Source organism: Hemitrygon akajei, chromosome 4, assembly GCF_048418815.1.
Source record: "Hemitrygon akajei chromosome 4, sHemAka1.3, whole genome shotgun sequence".
In the NCBI taxonomy this organism is placed as follows: Eukaryota; Metazoa; Chordata; class Chondrichthyes; order Myliobatiformes; family Dasyatidae; genus Hemitrygon; species Hemitrygon akajei.
The window spans coordinates 97,357,957-97,375,701 of record NC_133127.1 but is presented as its reverse complement, the minus strand read 5'-3'; the positions used below and the strand labels follow the sequence as shown (position 1 = coordinate 97,375,701).

General features: G+C 40.5%; 1 protein-coding gene across 2 annotated transcripts in view; it reads left to right on the top strand.

The window, feature by feature from the left end:
• tll1 (tolloid-like 1) overlaps nucleotides 1–17,745 on the top strand; it is a 396,079-nt gene that overhangs the window by 193,934 nt on the left and 184,400 nt on the right. For both annotated transcript variants that reach the window (XM_073043080.1, XM_073043082.1), the window contains exons 8-9: nucleotides 6,730–6,835; nucleotides 8,460–8,584. In XM_073043080.1, coding sequence (XP_072899181.1) covers nucleotides 6,730–6,835; nucleotides 8,460–8,584 — 231 coding nt within the window. The remainder of the gene's footprint in view (nucleotides 1–6,729; nucleotides 6,836–8,459; nucleotides 8,585–17,745) is intronic.

The window sequence follows — 17,745 nt, the reverse complement described above, 5'->3', positions numbered from 1 at the left end:
TGAACCGACCTCTCTTCATCATCGTAAGACTCTACCCATTTACCCCTAGGTTTGGAAGAGCCTAGTTTTGTTCATATTTATACACACGCGCACACACGCACACACACACACACACACACACTTGCTAATCTGTTCAATATATTTGCATTTATATTACTGTATTGCTTAGTTACTAATAAACACTATTAGTTTATTGCCATACCAGACTCCAAAGTGTTTTCCATTTCTGCTGGTTCTTTAACCCAGTCACGGGGTACGTGACACCTTGATAATATCTTCTTGGCCCTCAGTACTGGTGCAATGGACCTTAGTCCCTGACTATAACCTGTGAGTAGAAGGATAGCCATGTGATTGGTCTTGGCAAAGTGTAGGCATGGATGGCATGTAAACAAATTCCACTGACTCTCCTTTGACTTTCTTGCCAGTTATTTCCTCATAGAATTCCAACAGATTTGTCAGGCGGGATCTCCTCTTAAGAAAGCCATGCTGACTTTGACCTTATTTATCATGAGCCTCCAAGTACCACGAAACCTCATCCTTATAATTGACTCCAATGTCTCCCCAACCATTGATGTCGGTCTAACTGGCCTTTAATTTCCTTTCTTCAGCCTGCATCCCTTCTTAAAGAGTGGAGTGACATTTTCAACATTCCAGTCCTCCAGAACCATTCCAGAATCTAGTGATTCTTGGAATAGCATTACTAATGCCTCCACAATCTCTTTAGCTACCTTTTTCAGACCCCTGGGGTATAGTCCATCGGGTCCAGGTGACTTTTCTACCTTCAGACCTTTCAGTTTTCCAAGCACCTTCTCTTTAGTAATAGCAACTCCACTCCCTTCTTCCCCCGACACTTCTCCAATTTCTCTCAGACAGCTAGTGTCTTCCACAGTGAAGACTGAAGCAAGATATTTATTAAGTTCATCCAAATTTTTTTGTCCCCCATTACTACCTCTGCAGTGTCATTTTCCAGTGGTCCAATATCCACTCTCACCTCTCTTTTACTCTTTATATATTTGAAATAACCTTTGGTATCCTATTTGATATTATTGGCTAGCTAAACCTGTATTACATCTTTTCTCTCCAGCTTTTTTAGTTGCCTTCTGTTGATTTTTAAAAGTGTCCCAATCCCCTTTCTTCCCACTACTTTTGCTATATTATAGCAAATATTTATCTCAGTCATGGTTGTCTAATCCTCCCCTTAGAATACTTCTTCATTTTTGAGATATATCTGTCCTGCACCTTCCAGATTGCCCTCAGAACCTCCACGCATTGCTGTTCTGCCATCAACCATGCTGGTATCCCTTTACTTTGGCCAGCTGCTCTCTCACTCCATGTAATTTCTTTTTCTCCATTGTAACATTGATACATCTGACTTTATCTTCTCCCTGTCAAACTTCAGGGTGAATTCTAACATATGATCATCACTGCTTCTTAAGGGTTCCTAATTAAATCTGGTTCATTACACAACACCCTATCCTGAATTGTCTTTCCCCTAGTGGGTTCAATCACAAGCTGCTCTAAAAAGCCATCTTGTAGGCATTCTACAAATTCCCTTTCTTGGGATCCAGCACCAATCTAATTTTCCCAATCTACCTGCATATTGAAATCCCCCATGACTATTGTAACATTGCCTTTTTTAAATGTATTTTTTACCTCCATTTGTAATTTATATCCCACATACTGACTACTGTTTGAAGGCCTGTATATAACTCTCATCATGTGCACTTGCAGTTTCTTAACTCTACTCACAAGGATTCTACATCTTCTGATACCATGTCACCTCTTTTTAAGGATTTGGTTCCATTTTTAGCAACAGAGTCAACCCACCCCCTTTGCCTTCCTGCCTGTCCGTTTGATACAATGTGTATCCTTGGATATTCAGCTCCTCACTATAATCTTTCAGCCATGACAGGTTATAATCGCAGGATAGGAGCTGCACTCGAGCTTGGTAATATGTGCTTTCAGGCTTTTGTGTATTCTGCTTGATGGGAGAATGGAGAAGGGAGAATGTGTCAAGGGGCCTGAGTGGGGCGAGCTGGGATTTTAAATTATCCTGGATGCTTTACTGAGGTAGCAAGAAGTGAAGACAAATCCCATAGAGTGGAAGTTGATTTCTTGGGTGTACTGAGCTGTGTCCATAATTCTCTGTGTTTCTTGGTGAGAGCCTTTTGCACCCCAAGCCATGATACTCATGAATAGGATGCTTTCTCTGATGGGTCGATAACAATTGGTGACGGTCAAAGGGGTCATGAGAAATTTACTTAGCCTCCTGAGGAAACAAGGGTGCTGGTGAACTTTCTTGGCCGTGGAATCAGTGTAGTCGATATTCCCTCCTGGGATCTAAACTTGACAACTCTCTCGACCTCAGCACCATTGATATATATGAAGATCGTGAGCACCAGCCATCTTCCTGAACTCATTGAAGTTTTCTGTATTGAACGACAGCTTGTTGTCATGACAACACCCTCTCTATCTCCTTCCTGAACTCTTGAGTCATTATTGGAGGTGTAGACTACTATGTCTGCAAACTTGTGATGGAGTTAGAGTAGAATATGGCCATGCAGTCATGAGTGCTTAGTGTGTAGGGTAGGGGGCTACAGCTTTGTGGAGTACCAGTGTTGAGAGTAATTATGGCAGGGGTGTTGCTGCCAAATCTTCCTGTTTGTGGGCTGTTGGTCAGTAAGTCGAGGATACCAGTTGCATAGGGTGGTGATCCATCTCTCACAGTTTGTAGATCAGTTTTCTTGGAATTATAGCATTGAAGGTGGAGCTGTAGTCAAGCATAGCTCTCTTAACTGTCCTGATGCTCTGGAACTGGCTCCGTCAGATCTGTTGTGATAGTACACTATGAGAATTAAAGTGGGTTAAAGTTGTCTGGGAAGCTGATGTTAATACGTGTTGGTCTTTTGAGGCATGTTGTCTTATTATTCTTCAGTACTGGGATGTTAGTGCTCTTCTTAAAGTAGCCTGAATCTTTGCACAGTCAGACTTAGCTGCCAAGAGACAAAGTTGCTTTGTTGAGGAACTAGATTGATTACTTAAAGTGCCAGCTGTATGTGGAGATCTGGTCTCCAGGCTTCTGGGAGGGCTAGTATCACTTAACTTGGGCATTATACACCAGGAATAGTTTATAAAATTAATTCACATGTTGCAAGACAAATGGTACTGTGGTATTAGTCATTCTGATTAAGGAAGCAGTTATCTCTTTCTGTGGACCATGGATATGGCCCACATAGTGTTATTTCACAACGTGTTATGCCAATGAGGTCCCTCCGTAGTATCCAAGACATCTTTAAGGATTGGTGCCTCAGAAAGGCGGCGTCTATCATTAAGGGCTGCCATCAACCAGGACACGCCCTCTTCTCATCTTTACCATCAGCAAGGAGGTACAGAAGCCTGAAGACACACACTCAGCATTTCACGCACAGTTTATTTCCCTCTGTCATCTGATTTTTAAATGGACATTGAACCCATGAATGCTACCCCATTACTTTTTTTTAATATAGTTTCTGTTTGTGCACTACTTATTTTAATTTATCTATTTAATGTATATGTCACATATTGCATTGTTCTGCTGTTGAACAAGTTTCATGACACATGCTAGTGATATCAAACCTGATTCTGAATCTAATTCTGATTTAGCTATTATTTCAGAAAGGTTAGTAGTGTATAGCCATTTAACTGTGAGTTCACAGTCTCTGTTTCTGACAGAGAGGGACTCGGTTGTACCACATCCATTGTGTTGCTTAGTTTCTTGTTGTTGCACAATTTATGGCAGTCCATCTGTCATCCCTTCTTCTTACATGAATGTTCCGTATTCTTCTCTGTGGGATGAAAGAGTACACCTTGAATGACTTCAAACAGTGCATACAGATTGTTCTGAGGCAGAGCTATTCATGTAGGTGACAGAATGTGTTAGAAGGTGGGTGAAGAGGTACATAAAAATAAATTGTTGAAATGTGACAGCAGAAGTAATGTAATTGAGTAAATGTGGCAAGACAAGTTTATAGCACAAAAATAAAAACAATGTTGGAACCAGTCAGTGGATTAGGCAGCACCTGTACAATGAGAATCAGAGTTAATGTTTCAGGTTAGTCATGTTTGTCAGAAGAAGAGCAAATCATTATGTAATGGAGATGAGACCATGACCTGATGCTCTTGCTATTTGCCTTCTCTGTCACCCAGAACCAGGCCACCCAAATGATAACCACAGGTCTCTTCCTTCCAATTATGGGGAAAATATTCTCCCTCCTGGTCCTGACTGGCGTGCAGCCAGCAACAGATAAAGAGAGACATTGTACAGTCCAGGTGCTGGCCACAGAACAATGTTCACCGTCTCATGACTCCTCCAAATTCCAGATAAATAGTTGGCTTGGGATCAGGTCGTATGAGTGCTCACCACTCCCCTGTTTAGTGCGAAGGCAAGAAGGTTAAGAGGGGAAAAAAAGAATTATTCAGATCAGTTTGAATTGTGTAATTTAACCCCCTTTCTTTCAGTTTTGTGCACACTGTTAATCATTTTGCACTAGCCATCCTTCCATTAACATCATGCTAATGTTTCTGTTTTCACAGCAGATCAGTCAAGTTAAATATCACTTTAGTAATACAAAATAGAATCATAAGTTAGTGGTTTTAAATTTATAAAAACAAATTAGAGTTTTAACTGTTTTAAATTTATAAAAATAAATTAGAGTTTTAACTGTACAAGCATGTACAGATTTGGCAATAAATGCACAGTTGCTGAACAGTGAAACATGATTAATTGAGGGTCAGTTTATTCCTGGATCAAATGTTTCTATTTAAACTATATATTCCATTACAAATAAACTCCAGAAACTTTAATCCATGTTGTGCCAATTTGGAATCAAATCTCAAAGTTTCAGTGCTCTCTTATTTTTAATAGAATGCTTTTTTTCCCAATTTTGTATGAAACCGTTGATTGTTTCTGAAATAATGGTTTTAGGTACTACGGATACCCCTGATACTTTATTCAAATAACTGTTGCTTAAGTGTGTTTTAGTAACTGATGAAATTGGATGATGACTCAAAGCATGACTAGCATGAACCTAGGATTTTGGTGTACTTCACCGCACTGGGAGGTTTTTACCACACAGAGGCTACCTTGGGGCACCACGATAGCGTAGTGGTTTCTGCGACACTATTACAGCTTGGGGTGTTGGATTTCAGAGTTCAATTCTGCCATGCTGTTTGTAAGTAGTTTGTACGTTCTCCCCGTGACTGCATAGTTTTCCTCCGAGTGCTCTGGTTTCCTCCAGTATTCCAATGATGTACAGGTTAAGTAGGTTAATTGGTCATTGTAAATTTTCTTCTGATTAGGCTAGTGTTAAATAGTTAGGTTGGGGGTCAGCAGAGCTCATTGGGCCGGAAGGCCTGTTCCCCACAGTATCTCTAAATAAACAAATAAAAATCTAGCATCACCTTTCAAGTGCCAGCTATTAAATCTGAACAACAACCAACATTACAGAGCTTTGAAATTTACAACATAAGAGCATTTAACAGATAGATAATAGTGTGTTTTCCAGTCCTCTTTCATATTGCGTTCAGTCAACTGGAAATATACCAGTGAACATGTATTCAAATCAATATACTTAACCATTTTAATTTTCTAATCAAAGCTCACATAGATTAGAATATCAGGGCTCAAATATTCCAAAATTAAAAGGTAGAAAATTACTTCCAGTAAATCATTTATGTGGTTCTATCTGTGGTCCATTATGCTTCAACTAAGTGAGCTTGCAATGTAATATAGGGATTAAAATTCCACTGGTGTGTTTTTGGGGTTGAAGTCACATGCCCATGAAAATACCTAAAGTCAGGGTGAGGTTTGGGCATTATTTTCTATTGGTATTAATTCAACAAGCTATTGACTCCACAAGCAGGTTATCCATTTGGCAGCAGCCAAAATTGTTCCAGGAGGAATGATTGGCAAAAGACACCTCACCTGCTTCAAAGATGTTTTCTTAGTGTTCGTTTCTGCTCAGAAATGGTTAGGCATTGAGATGTTTGTCTCTGCCCAGTAAAACATGAAGAGTATGCTCAATTGACACTGACCAGTCACATGCTTGTCGAGATGCTTTGGTAAGTAACAAGATGGAGATGAGTTGGTAAATTTAAATGATCTGATAAGACTTAGAATCTGCACCTGTTGTTATATTGTTTCTGCTTTCACTGTTGTTCCACTTCATAGAGACCTAAAGCTGACGAAGCCCTTGAAGGTTTTCACAAATGCCCAGATTTGCCAACATTGATAAGAAACTAAAAAAAAAGATACTGAATCCAATCCAATATCAAAAAAAAATCATGCCCTGTAAATGGTGCATTCATACATTGTTTATGAATAGGGAATTATTTAGCGTATGCTGTGGCAGTCTTTTCACAATCTGCTACCTTCCAGTAATTGCCGTAATAAGGAAGAAAAGCTCTTTAGAACAAGAATTGTACAGAATTAAAGCATGCTTCAGAAATGACTTGGTGCATGAGCACTGCACATGTACCAAACCGGTAGGTGAAGAGCTCTTTGCTCAGAAGTTGAACGCTAAGCAAAAAAAAAGTTCTTTTCAAAACTCAGAAAGCTGAGCGTAACTTGGCAAAACAAAGGGATCCTTGGAATTGTAAGTTTCTGTAGTGGTCATAGCAGAATGGTTTGAGCAGTAATCTGTCGCATTGGGCTAATGACTAACAATAGCATTTTCTTCTAACTTCGTGCAGGCCAGGAATACAACTTCCTCAAGATGGAACCTGGTGAAGTGAACTCCCTTGGAGAAGCATATGACTTTGACAGCATTATGCACTATGCTAGGAACACCTTCTCAAGGTTGGAGTCTAAGGTTGCTCCTCTGTGAGCTAGTAGAGTACGATACAACTTCACTTGGATTAATGCTGGTTCGGGGTTTTGTTGTTCTTGTTGGGCTGCTCTGTAATGATACTAAATTTTGTGCCCTGAAATTAAATTAACTGCATGCCGAACACACATCTGTTAAGCAGCAGATCAGGGGATAGTTTCTCCTGATATTTATTTTTGCCTAGTTAATGGAAGGGAAGAAATTTAATTATTAAAATAAATGTTGATCTTGGTTATCATAAAGTATTAGATAACACAACTCAGTCATGGAATCAATTTTAAGATAAAACATGTAACAAAATTATGAGATGGGAGTTGAAGAGATGTATCTAGTTATAATGAAATTCCTATTCCTGGCATATACCTATTTCCTTGAATTCCAGTGGGTAAATCTGGGAATGCTGCATTTATTTAATCATGCTTCTCCCAAGTTGGAGTTGGTAAACTGCATTCCTGATTGCTATTTATTGACTCTTGGTGGCACAACCTTTTGCCTCCCTTGACAATAGTGCAACCAAATGTAGATTTCAGTGTTTCCAAGAACAGCTAAATTTAAGTGTGTTTCTTCGCATCATATTTACTCATAGTATTTTTAGGATACCTTCAGTGTTCGTTTATTTAAAGCTCTGAATCAAAATTTTTGGAATTAAGAGTTCTCAAATATGCCAAAGACTAAAGAGCAAATTTTTAAAAAATTGCACCCAGTTCTGAACGTGGAAAAAGAGGGTGCAGATCAGGAATTTGGGAATGAGATCAGTCTATTGCACATAAGTTTCTTCTATTATAACTAATGGGTGGAAAATTGTGAGATGCTTTGACCACAGCACTGCTGCCATGGAAAACATCATCAGCCAAAACTCAAGAAAAGGTATCTTAATCATTCCTTTTAGAATGATTTGGTATTCACTGCTTTGAAGTATTACTTGATATGAGTGGGGGGGAAAAAGCCCTTCCAATTTGTTCTCAGTTTATCCTGGCAGTGTTAAATACTAATATTTCAAAGTTTAAAAAAAAATGATGCTGGCCATATAGACTGTGAATTATTTTAATTCTTTCTTCTGTGGTTTATGCATTAATGTGCATGTAATTCATCCTTGTGACGTGTTTTGTGAGATGCCTTTCCGAATGCTTTGATCTTTTACCAATTTTCTACTTTTACTCCTTTGCTGAAGGATTAATTATTTTCTTAACACAAGAATATGGGGAATGATGTTTTCCAAAGATCTGGTTGAAGACCAATATGCCGTGGAAGCCATAGTATTTTTGAGCAGGGCTGCTCACCATAACTGGAGTTGATTCTGTCCAGATATAGAGGAAATCACACCTGCAGGCCTCCAAAATGTTAGGCAACAAACAATGAGGAGCAGGAACTCTTGTTCTCAACAAGCAACACATGCAAGGACACTTATTTAACTCAGCACTGACTAAATACTCTCACTAAGTGGCACACTTGTGGTGAACATGTACTGTGAACATATGCTTAAATGCCACAGCAAATTATAAAGAGGGGGGATCAATCCCCAGTCACCCTTATTCTGATGTATGCAAAGAAAGTGGCAATATTTTCATACTAAATGACAGTTCTTTCTTTTCCTAGAGGTATGTTTTTGGATACCATTCTTCCTGGACGTGATGAAAATGGCATAAGGCCTGCCATTGGTCAACGTGCACGGTTAAGTAAAGGAGACATTGCACAGGCAAGGAAGCTGTATAGATGTCCAGGTATTGTGCTGCATAAATTGGGATTGGGTCCACATTTTTTAGGAGATAATGAAGACGGAAATTATTGTAATAATCTTCAAAGCACAATTCAGTGATATGACTGGAATATTGCAAAATATTTGAAATCTGTATTATAAAAGAAGTGTGAACATTCTGACATAACAAATTGGTTCGCTGTCATCGGTTTCCAAAATATTAAGGGAAAGGCAAGTCACATGCCTATATTTTATTGATTACATAGTACAGCAAAACGGTAGGGCAAATCTTTTTTGTGAAATGGATTTAGCTCTTGATACTGCTCTGTCTTTTTAAAATGATTGCTTAGACTCCAGGCTTTTAATAAAACTCTGAGGTGTTCAAAATTATTTTTAAACATTGCAACTGCTCAATTTATGGTCAGTGGAACACTCATCCTTTTCTCTGGAGTTAGGTTAACAATTGTAAATGATGAGTGTGTCATGGATGTTGCACATTAGAAGTAATGTTTTAGGCAACTTAACCTGTCACTTGTGAAGTCAAGCAAGCATGCATACTGCTGTCATTTAAGCAACGTGAAAGTGCAGGCAAGCCCAATGCGATCTGCTTCTCCAGTGAGCAATTTTAAACTGAAGAAAAAGAACAGTTTAGTGTTGTTCTGGCTGCAATACAACTCTGGATGAAAATTTGAGTGAGGTATTGCATTCAATTAATTTCTTTCAAATTGATGGACAGTGCTTTTGAGTTCCTTCTTTCCTGAAGCTGAATGTTTTTCAGTGTTGTTTCATTGCAATATTTTTCAAATCTGAGCTTAATCAGTGGATACACAGCAGCAATATTTTGCTGATAGGCTAAGATATACATTCTAAATTCCAACACTTCTGCCGCAATTATCCTCAAAACAAGTACCCTATAAGGCTGCATCCACGGCCCCCTACTCTACTCCCTGTATAATTGTGACTGCATGGCCAGATTGTGCTCTAACTCCATCTGCAAGTTTGCAAATGGTACTACCATAAGGAGCCGCATCTCACCGAACGATGAGTTGGACAACAGGAATGGGAATGATAGTGGAATGACAACAACCTTTTTCTCAATGTTAGCAAAACAAAAGATCATGTCATTGACTTCAGGAAGGTGTTGAGGGGTGAGGTGCCTTTACATCAGTGATGCTGAGGATCAGAGGTTTGAGAGCTCCACGTTCACCAGGAATGAACATCACCAATTGTCTGTCCTGGTTCAATCATGTTGATACCATAGTTAAGAAACCTTACTGACACCTCTAATTCCTTAGGAGGTTAAAGAAATTTAGTATGTCTCCTTTATCCCTCACCAATTTTATTCCGAAGCATTTTAGAAACAATTCTATCCAGATTCATTATACACATGAGAAAATCTGCAAATGCTGGAAATCCAAAACAACAAACATAAAATGCTGGAAGAACTCAGCAGGTCAGGCAGCATCTTTGGAAAAGAGTAAACAGTCGACAGACATTTCAGGCCAAGATCCTTCATCAGGACTGAGAGGAAAGGGGTGGGGGAGATACATGAATTGAATGTTAGTGGGAGGGACAAGAGGCTCACTGGAAGGTGATAGGTGAAGCCAGGTGGGTGGGAAAGGTCAAGACTGGAGAAGAAGGGATCTGATAGGAGTGGAGAGTGGACCATAGGAGAAAAGTAAAGGGGAGGGGACCCAGGGTAAGCAATTGGCAGGTGAGAAGAAATAAAAGGTCAGAGTGGGGAATAGAGATGAATTTTGTTCACTGGAAGAAGAAATCGATATTCATACAGTCCAGTTGGAGGGTACCAGGTGGAATATAAAGGCTAGTATCATCTTGGCACAAGAGGAGACCATGGACCACCGCATCGAAACAGGAATGGGAATCCGAATTAAAAGGCCTGGCCACCGGGAAGTCCCACTGTTGGCGGATGGAGCAGAGTTGCTCGACAAAGCAGTCCCCCAATTTACAATGGGTCTTACCGATGTAGAGGAGGCTGCATCAGGAGCACCAAACACAATAGAAGAACCCAGCAGATTAGCAGGTGAAGGTTACCTCACCTGGAAGGACTGTTTGGGGCTGAATGGAGGTGAGGGATGAGGTGTATGGAAAGCTGTAGCATGGATAAGTGCGTGGAGGGAGACTGTAGATCGGTAAGGCAGCAGCTCTGCCTGAGTCTGCAAGAAACTGTAGAAAGTTGTGGGCACAGCTCAGCACGTCACAGAAAGCAACCTCCCCATCGTGTTTCTGTCTATACTTCCCACTGCCTCAGTAAAGCAGCCAGCAAAATCAAAGGTCCGACCCACCCAGACATACCACCACCAGGGCAAGGGCAGCTTCTATCCCTAGTATGTTAAGACAAACTCTTGACATCACAATCATCTCCCTTGTTAAGACCTTGCACCTCATTGTCTGTCTGCATTGCATTTTCTCTCTCACTATGACACTATCCTGTACTCTGTTACTGTATTACCTCAATGCATTCATCAATGTATGAACGGTATGCAAGATTATTGACCACTGTTAAATTCAACTTTCTTTCCAGTTTTACTATAACAGAGGTATGTGAAGCAAGCAGTAGAAGCACAGGAAAGCTCTGATCACGTCAGCGTTATCATACAAATGTGACTGCTGTCAGACAATCCCTTCAACATAATAGGCTGTGAAGTGATTTGGGGGTATTTTGAGGTTCTGAAAGATATGTGAATGAAAAGCTCATTCATTCTTCCTTCAACAGTAGTTCTGCTCTCAGTACCTTAGTGTATAAGGACAATTATAACTCCCATTCATACCAGAGCAAAGCAAGTGGAGAATATTGAAATCAGTCGAAACCATCCTATTGCAATTAAAGGAATTATCTGCAGTCTAGAAAATGATGTAAGAAGCCAACAAAAGTGGTTAAGTTGCTGAAGACCTCTTCTCCATAGTTGCTTTGACCTCTCTCTGTATCACTAATTTAAAATTGCCAGCAAGAAGCCAGCATTTCAAGCTGCCATGGGCTGTGCTTCCGCTCAGGCTTTGTCCTGGCCCCCAATAGCACAGTGTGTCTAGTGACAGAGGTGGAACTAGCAGCATTTCAGGTAGTGATGTAAACTTGCCTTTCCATATGATATCCAAATGTGAAAAGAAAATCAAGAAATATTTATCCGCATTTACAATGGAGTTTCACTGAGCAGAAATAAGGTGGACACTGAGATGCTGGAATTCCCCTTCTCGGTCTTCTTGCCCTCTCCTACATTGAAATCTCAGCTAAGAGCTTTCAAAATCTTTAAAAGGCTACATATCAAGCAAGGTTTGTTCTCTTTCCTTAGATTAATGCACTTGCTGGATTTATTACAGCAAAGAGAGTTAACATTCCAGGTTATAAAATTCCATTTAATCATGTTCTGTTGAAAGATGATTCATCTGAAACATTAACGATCTTTCTCTCTCTTGTTAACAGTCATGTGGGATATGAGATTTTATGTATCTATGAGGAAAAATGGTTCCTATGTGATTTTAATAGAGGATGCAATATTTCATACTCCAGATAGAAGATGTGGGAGGAAAATGATAGCTGACAATCCCTAGGCTAGCCCTGACTCCATGAGTGGAATGGCCAGGGATGTAATCACTCCGGTTTCTGAGGATTTGGGAATCTTGTTCCACATTGTAACCTTGTGGAGTTCTGCTAATCTGAGGTAGTATGTGAGTTCACAGATTGTCCACCTGGCATTTGGTCTGACTAGAAATCCAAGGAAGAGAATGGGCTTGGGAGCAGATAGCAGAGACCCAGGTACCAGATGGGGATTGAGTACTAATGAGCTGGGCACCAGGGGTCAGACTGGGCCTGGGATCGTAAACGGTGATTAGTTCTATAAGATTTTTCCTGAACATATTGTAAACTGTAGCTGCTTTCTTTATTGCCGCCTGAAATACTGGGCATGCTTTGAACTACTGACCTTTAAACTGAAAGGCAGTGTGCCTGGAAAGGAAATTTAGTAATGTGCCATTGCAATAACAAGTTAATATGCAACCATGTTAACTAAAGTCTGATTTCCTCAGCCTAAATTTTACTTTGTTGCAAACTTTCCTTATAGAAGGGAGACTTTTGCTTGGAAGATGGATGGTGTTTAGTGAGGTTGAAATATGATGTGTTAACTGGGATTACTTAGTTTAGTCTTAAGCCTTAAGATCATTTACTTTTGATTTGCCAACAGTGCTCTGAATTATTTCAAGGCTAATGAGTTCCATGTGAAATTATTTTGAATCATACAATACCATCATTACACATTCTTTTGGGATGGTCATTTCAAATGCTCCACATCAGATGAAACTGCCTGTTTGCCACTATGGTTATCATGTGTCAAAATAGCTAGATTCCCAGGCTAGAATGGTACAGGTCAGTGTCTCTGCAATCACTTTCTAACTGTTAAGAGAGAATAGTTCATTAAAAAGATAAACTGGGCATGCAGGATTGTTCTGGCTTGTCACAATATCTCTAAAAACAAGCTGATTACATGAACATTATCTATGTAGAAAGGCTGCTTTATTAGATTTTTATGTAGTTCTTCAGCATCTCCTGGGTAATTACCAAAACAAAATATCAATTAATAGGATTGCCAGCATGTACTGTCTATGATTGACATAGTCGCTGCGTAACCCTCTAACTTTGCTTCATCGTATTTCCCATTATTGCTTGCAAATGGTCTTTTACAACTATTGAGTTTAATGCTACTTTTCCCAGCCCAAGGGTAAAGTATTATGTTACTTTATCCTCACCATTAAACTGATGTCAGATTTACTACTTCTGTATGAAGTGGCTCCTAATTTGGATAAGTTTTACAATGTGTATTTTTACTTGGCATCTTAATATTGGCACAAAATTCCATATGATTCCTCCCTGATAGCATTATTATGCTACAAAGTTAATATTTTCCCTCAATCTTTCTGGCAAAACCCCTGTCAACTTATTCATAACTGATATTCAGTGCTGATGTTGTACCCCAGGCCTTGTACATTGTGAACAACATATCTTGATTGAGCTCTCACAATTAACCCTTGATCAAACTAGCCTTATCTAGGTCACATCCTTTACATTTCAATGCTCTAAAGAATATTTGCAAACATAGAAATTTACAAGTCAAAATCATAGATTCAGATTGTCAACATATTGTATCATTTGCTGTCTCTAGGTATGTTCGTAGATTTTTAAAACTGATCCTCTTGCATTCGTAAACCGTTCATGCTATCTGCTTTTGTAGGGTGTAGACGTAGCCAGTAGAGTACATGAATAGGCCCTTTGGCTTGTGATGTATTTACCAACCATGGTGCCAATTTAAAGTGCACATCTGTCCACACATAATCTACAAACGTTTGTATATCTCTTCACTTCCTGCCTGTTCATCTGTGTATTTAGATGGGTTTTAAACATTGCTGTCATTTCTGCTCTCACCACCTCCACTGGCACTGCAGTTCCAGGCATCTACCCTCTCATGATCAAGGAAGAGTTTTAACAAAAGCACCTGCCCCAAAAACCTCCTTTTCCTCTTCTCAACATAAAGATATGCCATCTTGTATTTGATATGATGACCCCGGGAAAAAGATTCTGACCCAATCTATGCCTCTTGTCATTTTATGTAATTATCAAATTCTCACCTTTGATGGGCCAAAGAAAGTAATCCACATTTGTCAAACCTCTTCTTATCGATAAATCCTCCTAATCTATGAAATGTCCTGGTAAACCTCTTCTGCATACCTTGCAAAGTCAGCGCTAAACTGAACTGAACTGTTACTATTGATGGTGAGGACGTGGATGTGGTGAGTCCTACAGGTACCTGGGGCTGCACCTGGATGTCAGACTTGAGTGGAGCACCAACGCAGAGGCTGTGTATAAGAAGGAACAGGGTCACCTCTACTTCCTGAGGAGACTGAGATCCCTTGGATTAGGCAGGCCTCTCCTTCACATGTTCTACCAGTCTATTGTCATCAGAACAATCTTCTACGCGGTGATGTGCTGGGGCAATGGCATTAAATGGTTGATGCTAACAGGCAGCCTATAGCCGGGGAAGTGATGACCCTCTCCTGTTAGACTGTTTGTGGTAACCTTTTTTTTTCTTACTTCTCTTCTGATATTTATATCTGTGAACTTGTGCTGCTACTGTGGCACTGGAATTTCCTTTGGGATCATTAAGTATCTATCTGTCTATGTAAACTGAACATTCCTAGACTGTTTTGATGACTTTGTGGTTTGCCGTTTTATATTTGATGCTTTTCGCTCATTTTTTGCTCTGTACATAATTTTTTTTGTGCATTGGGCACTTGATGTTTTTCTTTGTTTCATGGCTGTCTGTGGAAAGATGAATCTCAGGGTCGTATATTGCATATATACTTTGAATCTTTCAATCCCCATCCTTCCTGTGGTGATCCATGATACTCCAAATGCGGCTTAACCAACGTTTTATACAATTGCAGTGTGACTTCTCAAGTTTTATACTCAGTACCCAGAGCAATAAAAGTAAGTATTCCATACACCACCTTTGCTTGTGCTATCACTTTTAGGGCACTGTGGACTTAGATCATTCTATACAGGAATGCTCCTAAGAGTTTGTGCCTTCTACTGTATGGATATGATTAAATATTCTAATTTCAGCCTGATACCACGAAAAAGCACAACTGTTTCCAAGGTCAGTACAGTCAGCAAAGATGTCTTAATACATTTAAATAAATTATCGCTGCTTAAAGCTGACAGAAACAATGTTGATTGGGGATGGGCTCGTCCTTGTAGAATTCCACGCAGGAAATGTGGCTGAAGGCCAGGGATACAAGTGCGTTTAAGGAAACGGGGTTTTTAAACTCCCATACCGACCATCTTGCTGGCAAAGTGCGGTCTCTGGTGAATAAAATCGATGATCTCAGAACCAGGGTGCTGAATCAGAGGAACATTAGGACCGCGTGTGTCCTTCGTTTCGTGCAATCCTGGTTAACCCCTTCCATATTGGCTACAGCAATTCAGATCAATGGGTTTATTATACACCATCAGGATAGACTACAGAGTCTCTCAAAAGCAGAGGTGGAGGAGTATGCCTCATGATCAACTCTTCTTGGTGCACAAATATATCAGTGCTGTCCCAAATCTGCTCACCAGACCTGGAATATCTAGCAGTGAAGTGCAGTCGTTTTTACCTACCACAGGAGATTTTCAGGATCATTTTGGTAGCGGTATACATTCCACCTCAGGCCAATGTCAGTCAGGCTTTAGATGATCTGAACAATAGGATCAACATGCACAAAACAATACAGACCAACGCCTGCACCATTATTTGGGGGGATCTTAACCAGGCCAGGTTGAAAAAAATCACTAAGCAATTACCATCAACAGATCACTTGCAATACCAGAGGAAACAACACACTGATACACCACCAGCAAGAATGCCTACCGTGCTGTCCCACGCCCTCACTTCAGGAAGTCTGATCACCTGGCTGTACTTCTACTCCCTGAATATAGGCAGAGACTGAAGACTGCAGCACCAGTAGTGAGGACCAAAAAGGTATGGACAAGGGAAGCACAGGAGCGCCTACAGGACTGCTTTGAATCTGTGGACTGGAATCGGCTTTGAATCCCTGTGGACAGGGATTCACCTTTGAACCTGGATGAGTATGCTGCAGTTGTTACTGACTTCGTTAAAACCTGTGTAGATGATTGTGTGCCTACAAAGACTTACTGTACATTCCCAAACCAAAAGCCATGGATGAACCAGGAGGTACGTCATCTGCTGAAGGCTAGATTTGTGGCATTCAACTCTGGCAACCCAGGCCTGTACCAGAAAACCAGGTATGATTTGCGGAGGGCTGTTTCAAGGGTGATGGGACAATTTCAAATGAGTTTGGAGACGATATCGGATGCACGCCAACTCTGGCAGGGTCTGCAAGACATTACTTTCTACAAAGCGAAACCCAATAGCATGAATGGCAGCAATGCTTCACTACCAGATGAATTCAGTGCCTTCTATGCCTGCTTTGAAAGGGAGAACACAACTACAGCTGTGAAGATCCCTGCTGCCCTGATGACCCTGTGATCTCTGTCTCAGAGGCTAATGTTAGGCTGTCTTTAAAGAGGGTGAACCCTCACAAGGTGGAAGGTCCCAATGAAGTATCTGGTAAGGCTCTGAAAACCTGTGCTAACCAACTGGCAGGAGTATTCAAGGACATTTTCAATCTCTCACTGCTATGGTCAGAAGTTCCCACTTGCTTCAAATAGGCAACAATTATACCAGTGCTTAATAATGTCAGCTGCCTTAATGACTATTGCTCAGTAGCACTCACATCGACAGTGATGAAATGCTTTGAGAGGTTGGTCATGACTAGACTGAACTCCTGCCTCAGCAAGGACCTGGACCCATTGCAATTCGCCTATCACCACAATAGGTCAACAGCAGATGCAATCTCAATGAGACCACACCTGGAGTATTGTGTTCAGTTTTGGTCTCCAAATTTGAGGAAGGACGTTCTTACTATTGAGGGAGTGCAGCGTAGGTTCAGGAGGTTTATTCCTGGGATGGCGGGACTGTCATATGTTGAAAGATTGGAGCGACTGGACTTGTATACACTGGAATTTAGAAGGATGAGAGGGGATCTGATTGAAATATATAAGATTATTAAGGGATTGGACATGCTAGAGGCAGGAAACATGTTCCCGATGTTGGGGGAGTCCAGAACCAGAGGCCACAGTTTAAGAATAAGGGGTAGGCCATTTAGAACGGAGTTCAGGAAAAACTTTTTCACGAAGAGAGTTGTGGATCTATGGAATGCTCTGCCTCAGAAGGCAGTGGAGGCCAATTCTCTGGATGCTTTCAAGAAAGAGTTAGATAGAGCTCTTAAAGATAGCGGAGTCAAAGGATATGGGGAGAAGGCAGGAATGGGGTACTGATTGTGGATGATCAGCCATGATCACATTGAATGGTGGTGCTGGCTTGAAGGGCCGAATGGCCTACTCCTGCACCAGTTGTCTATTGTTTATTCTCTATTGTCTTCACGTGGCTTTAGACCAACTGGACAATATAAACACCTATGTCAGGATGCTGTTCATCGACTATAGCTTGGCATTTAATACCATCATTCCCACAATCCTGATTGAGAAGTTACAGTACCTGGGCCTCTGTACCTCCCTCTGCAATTGGATCTTCGACTTCCTAACTGGAAGACCAC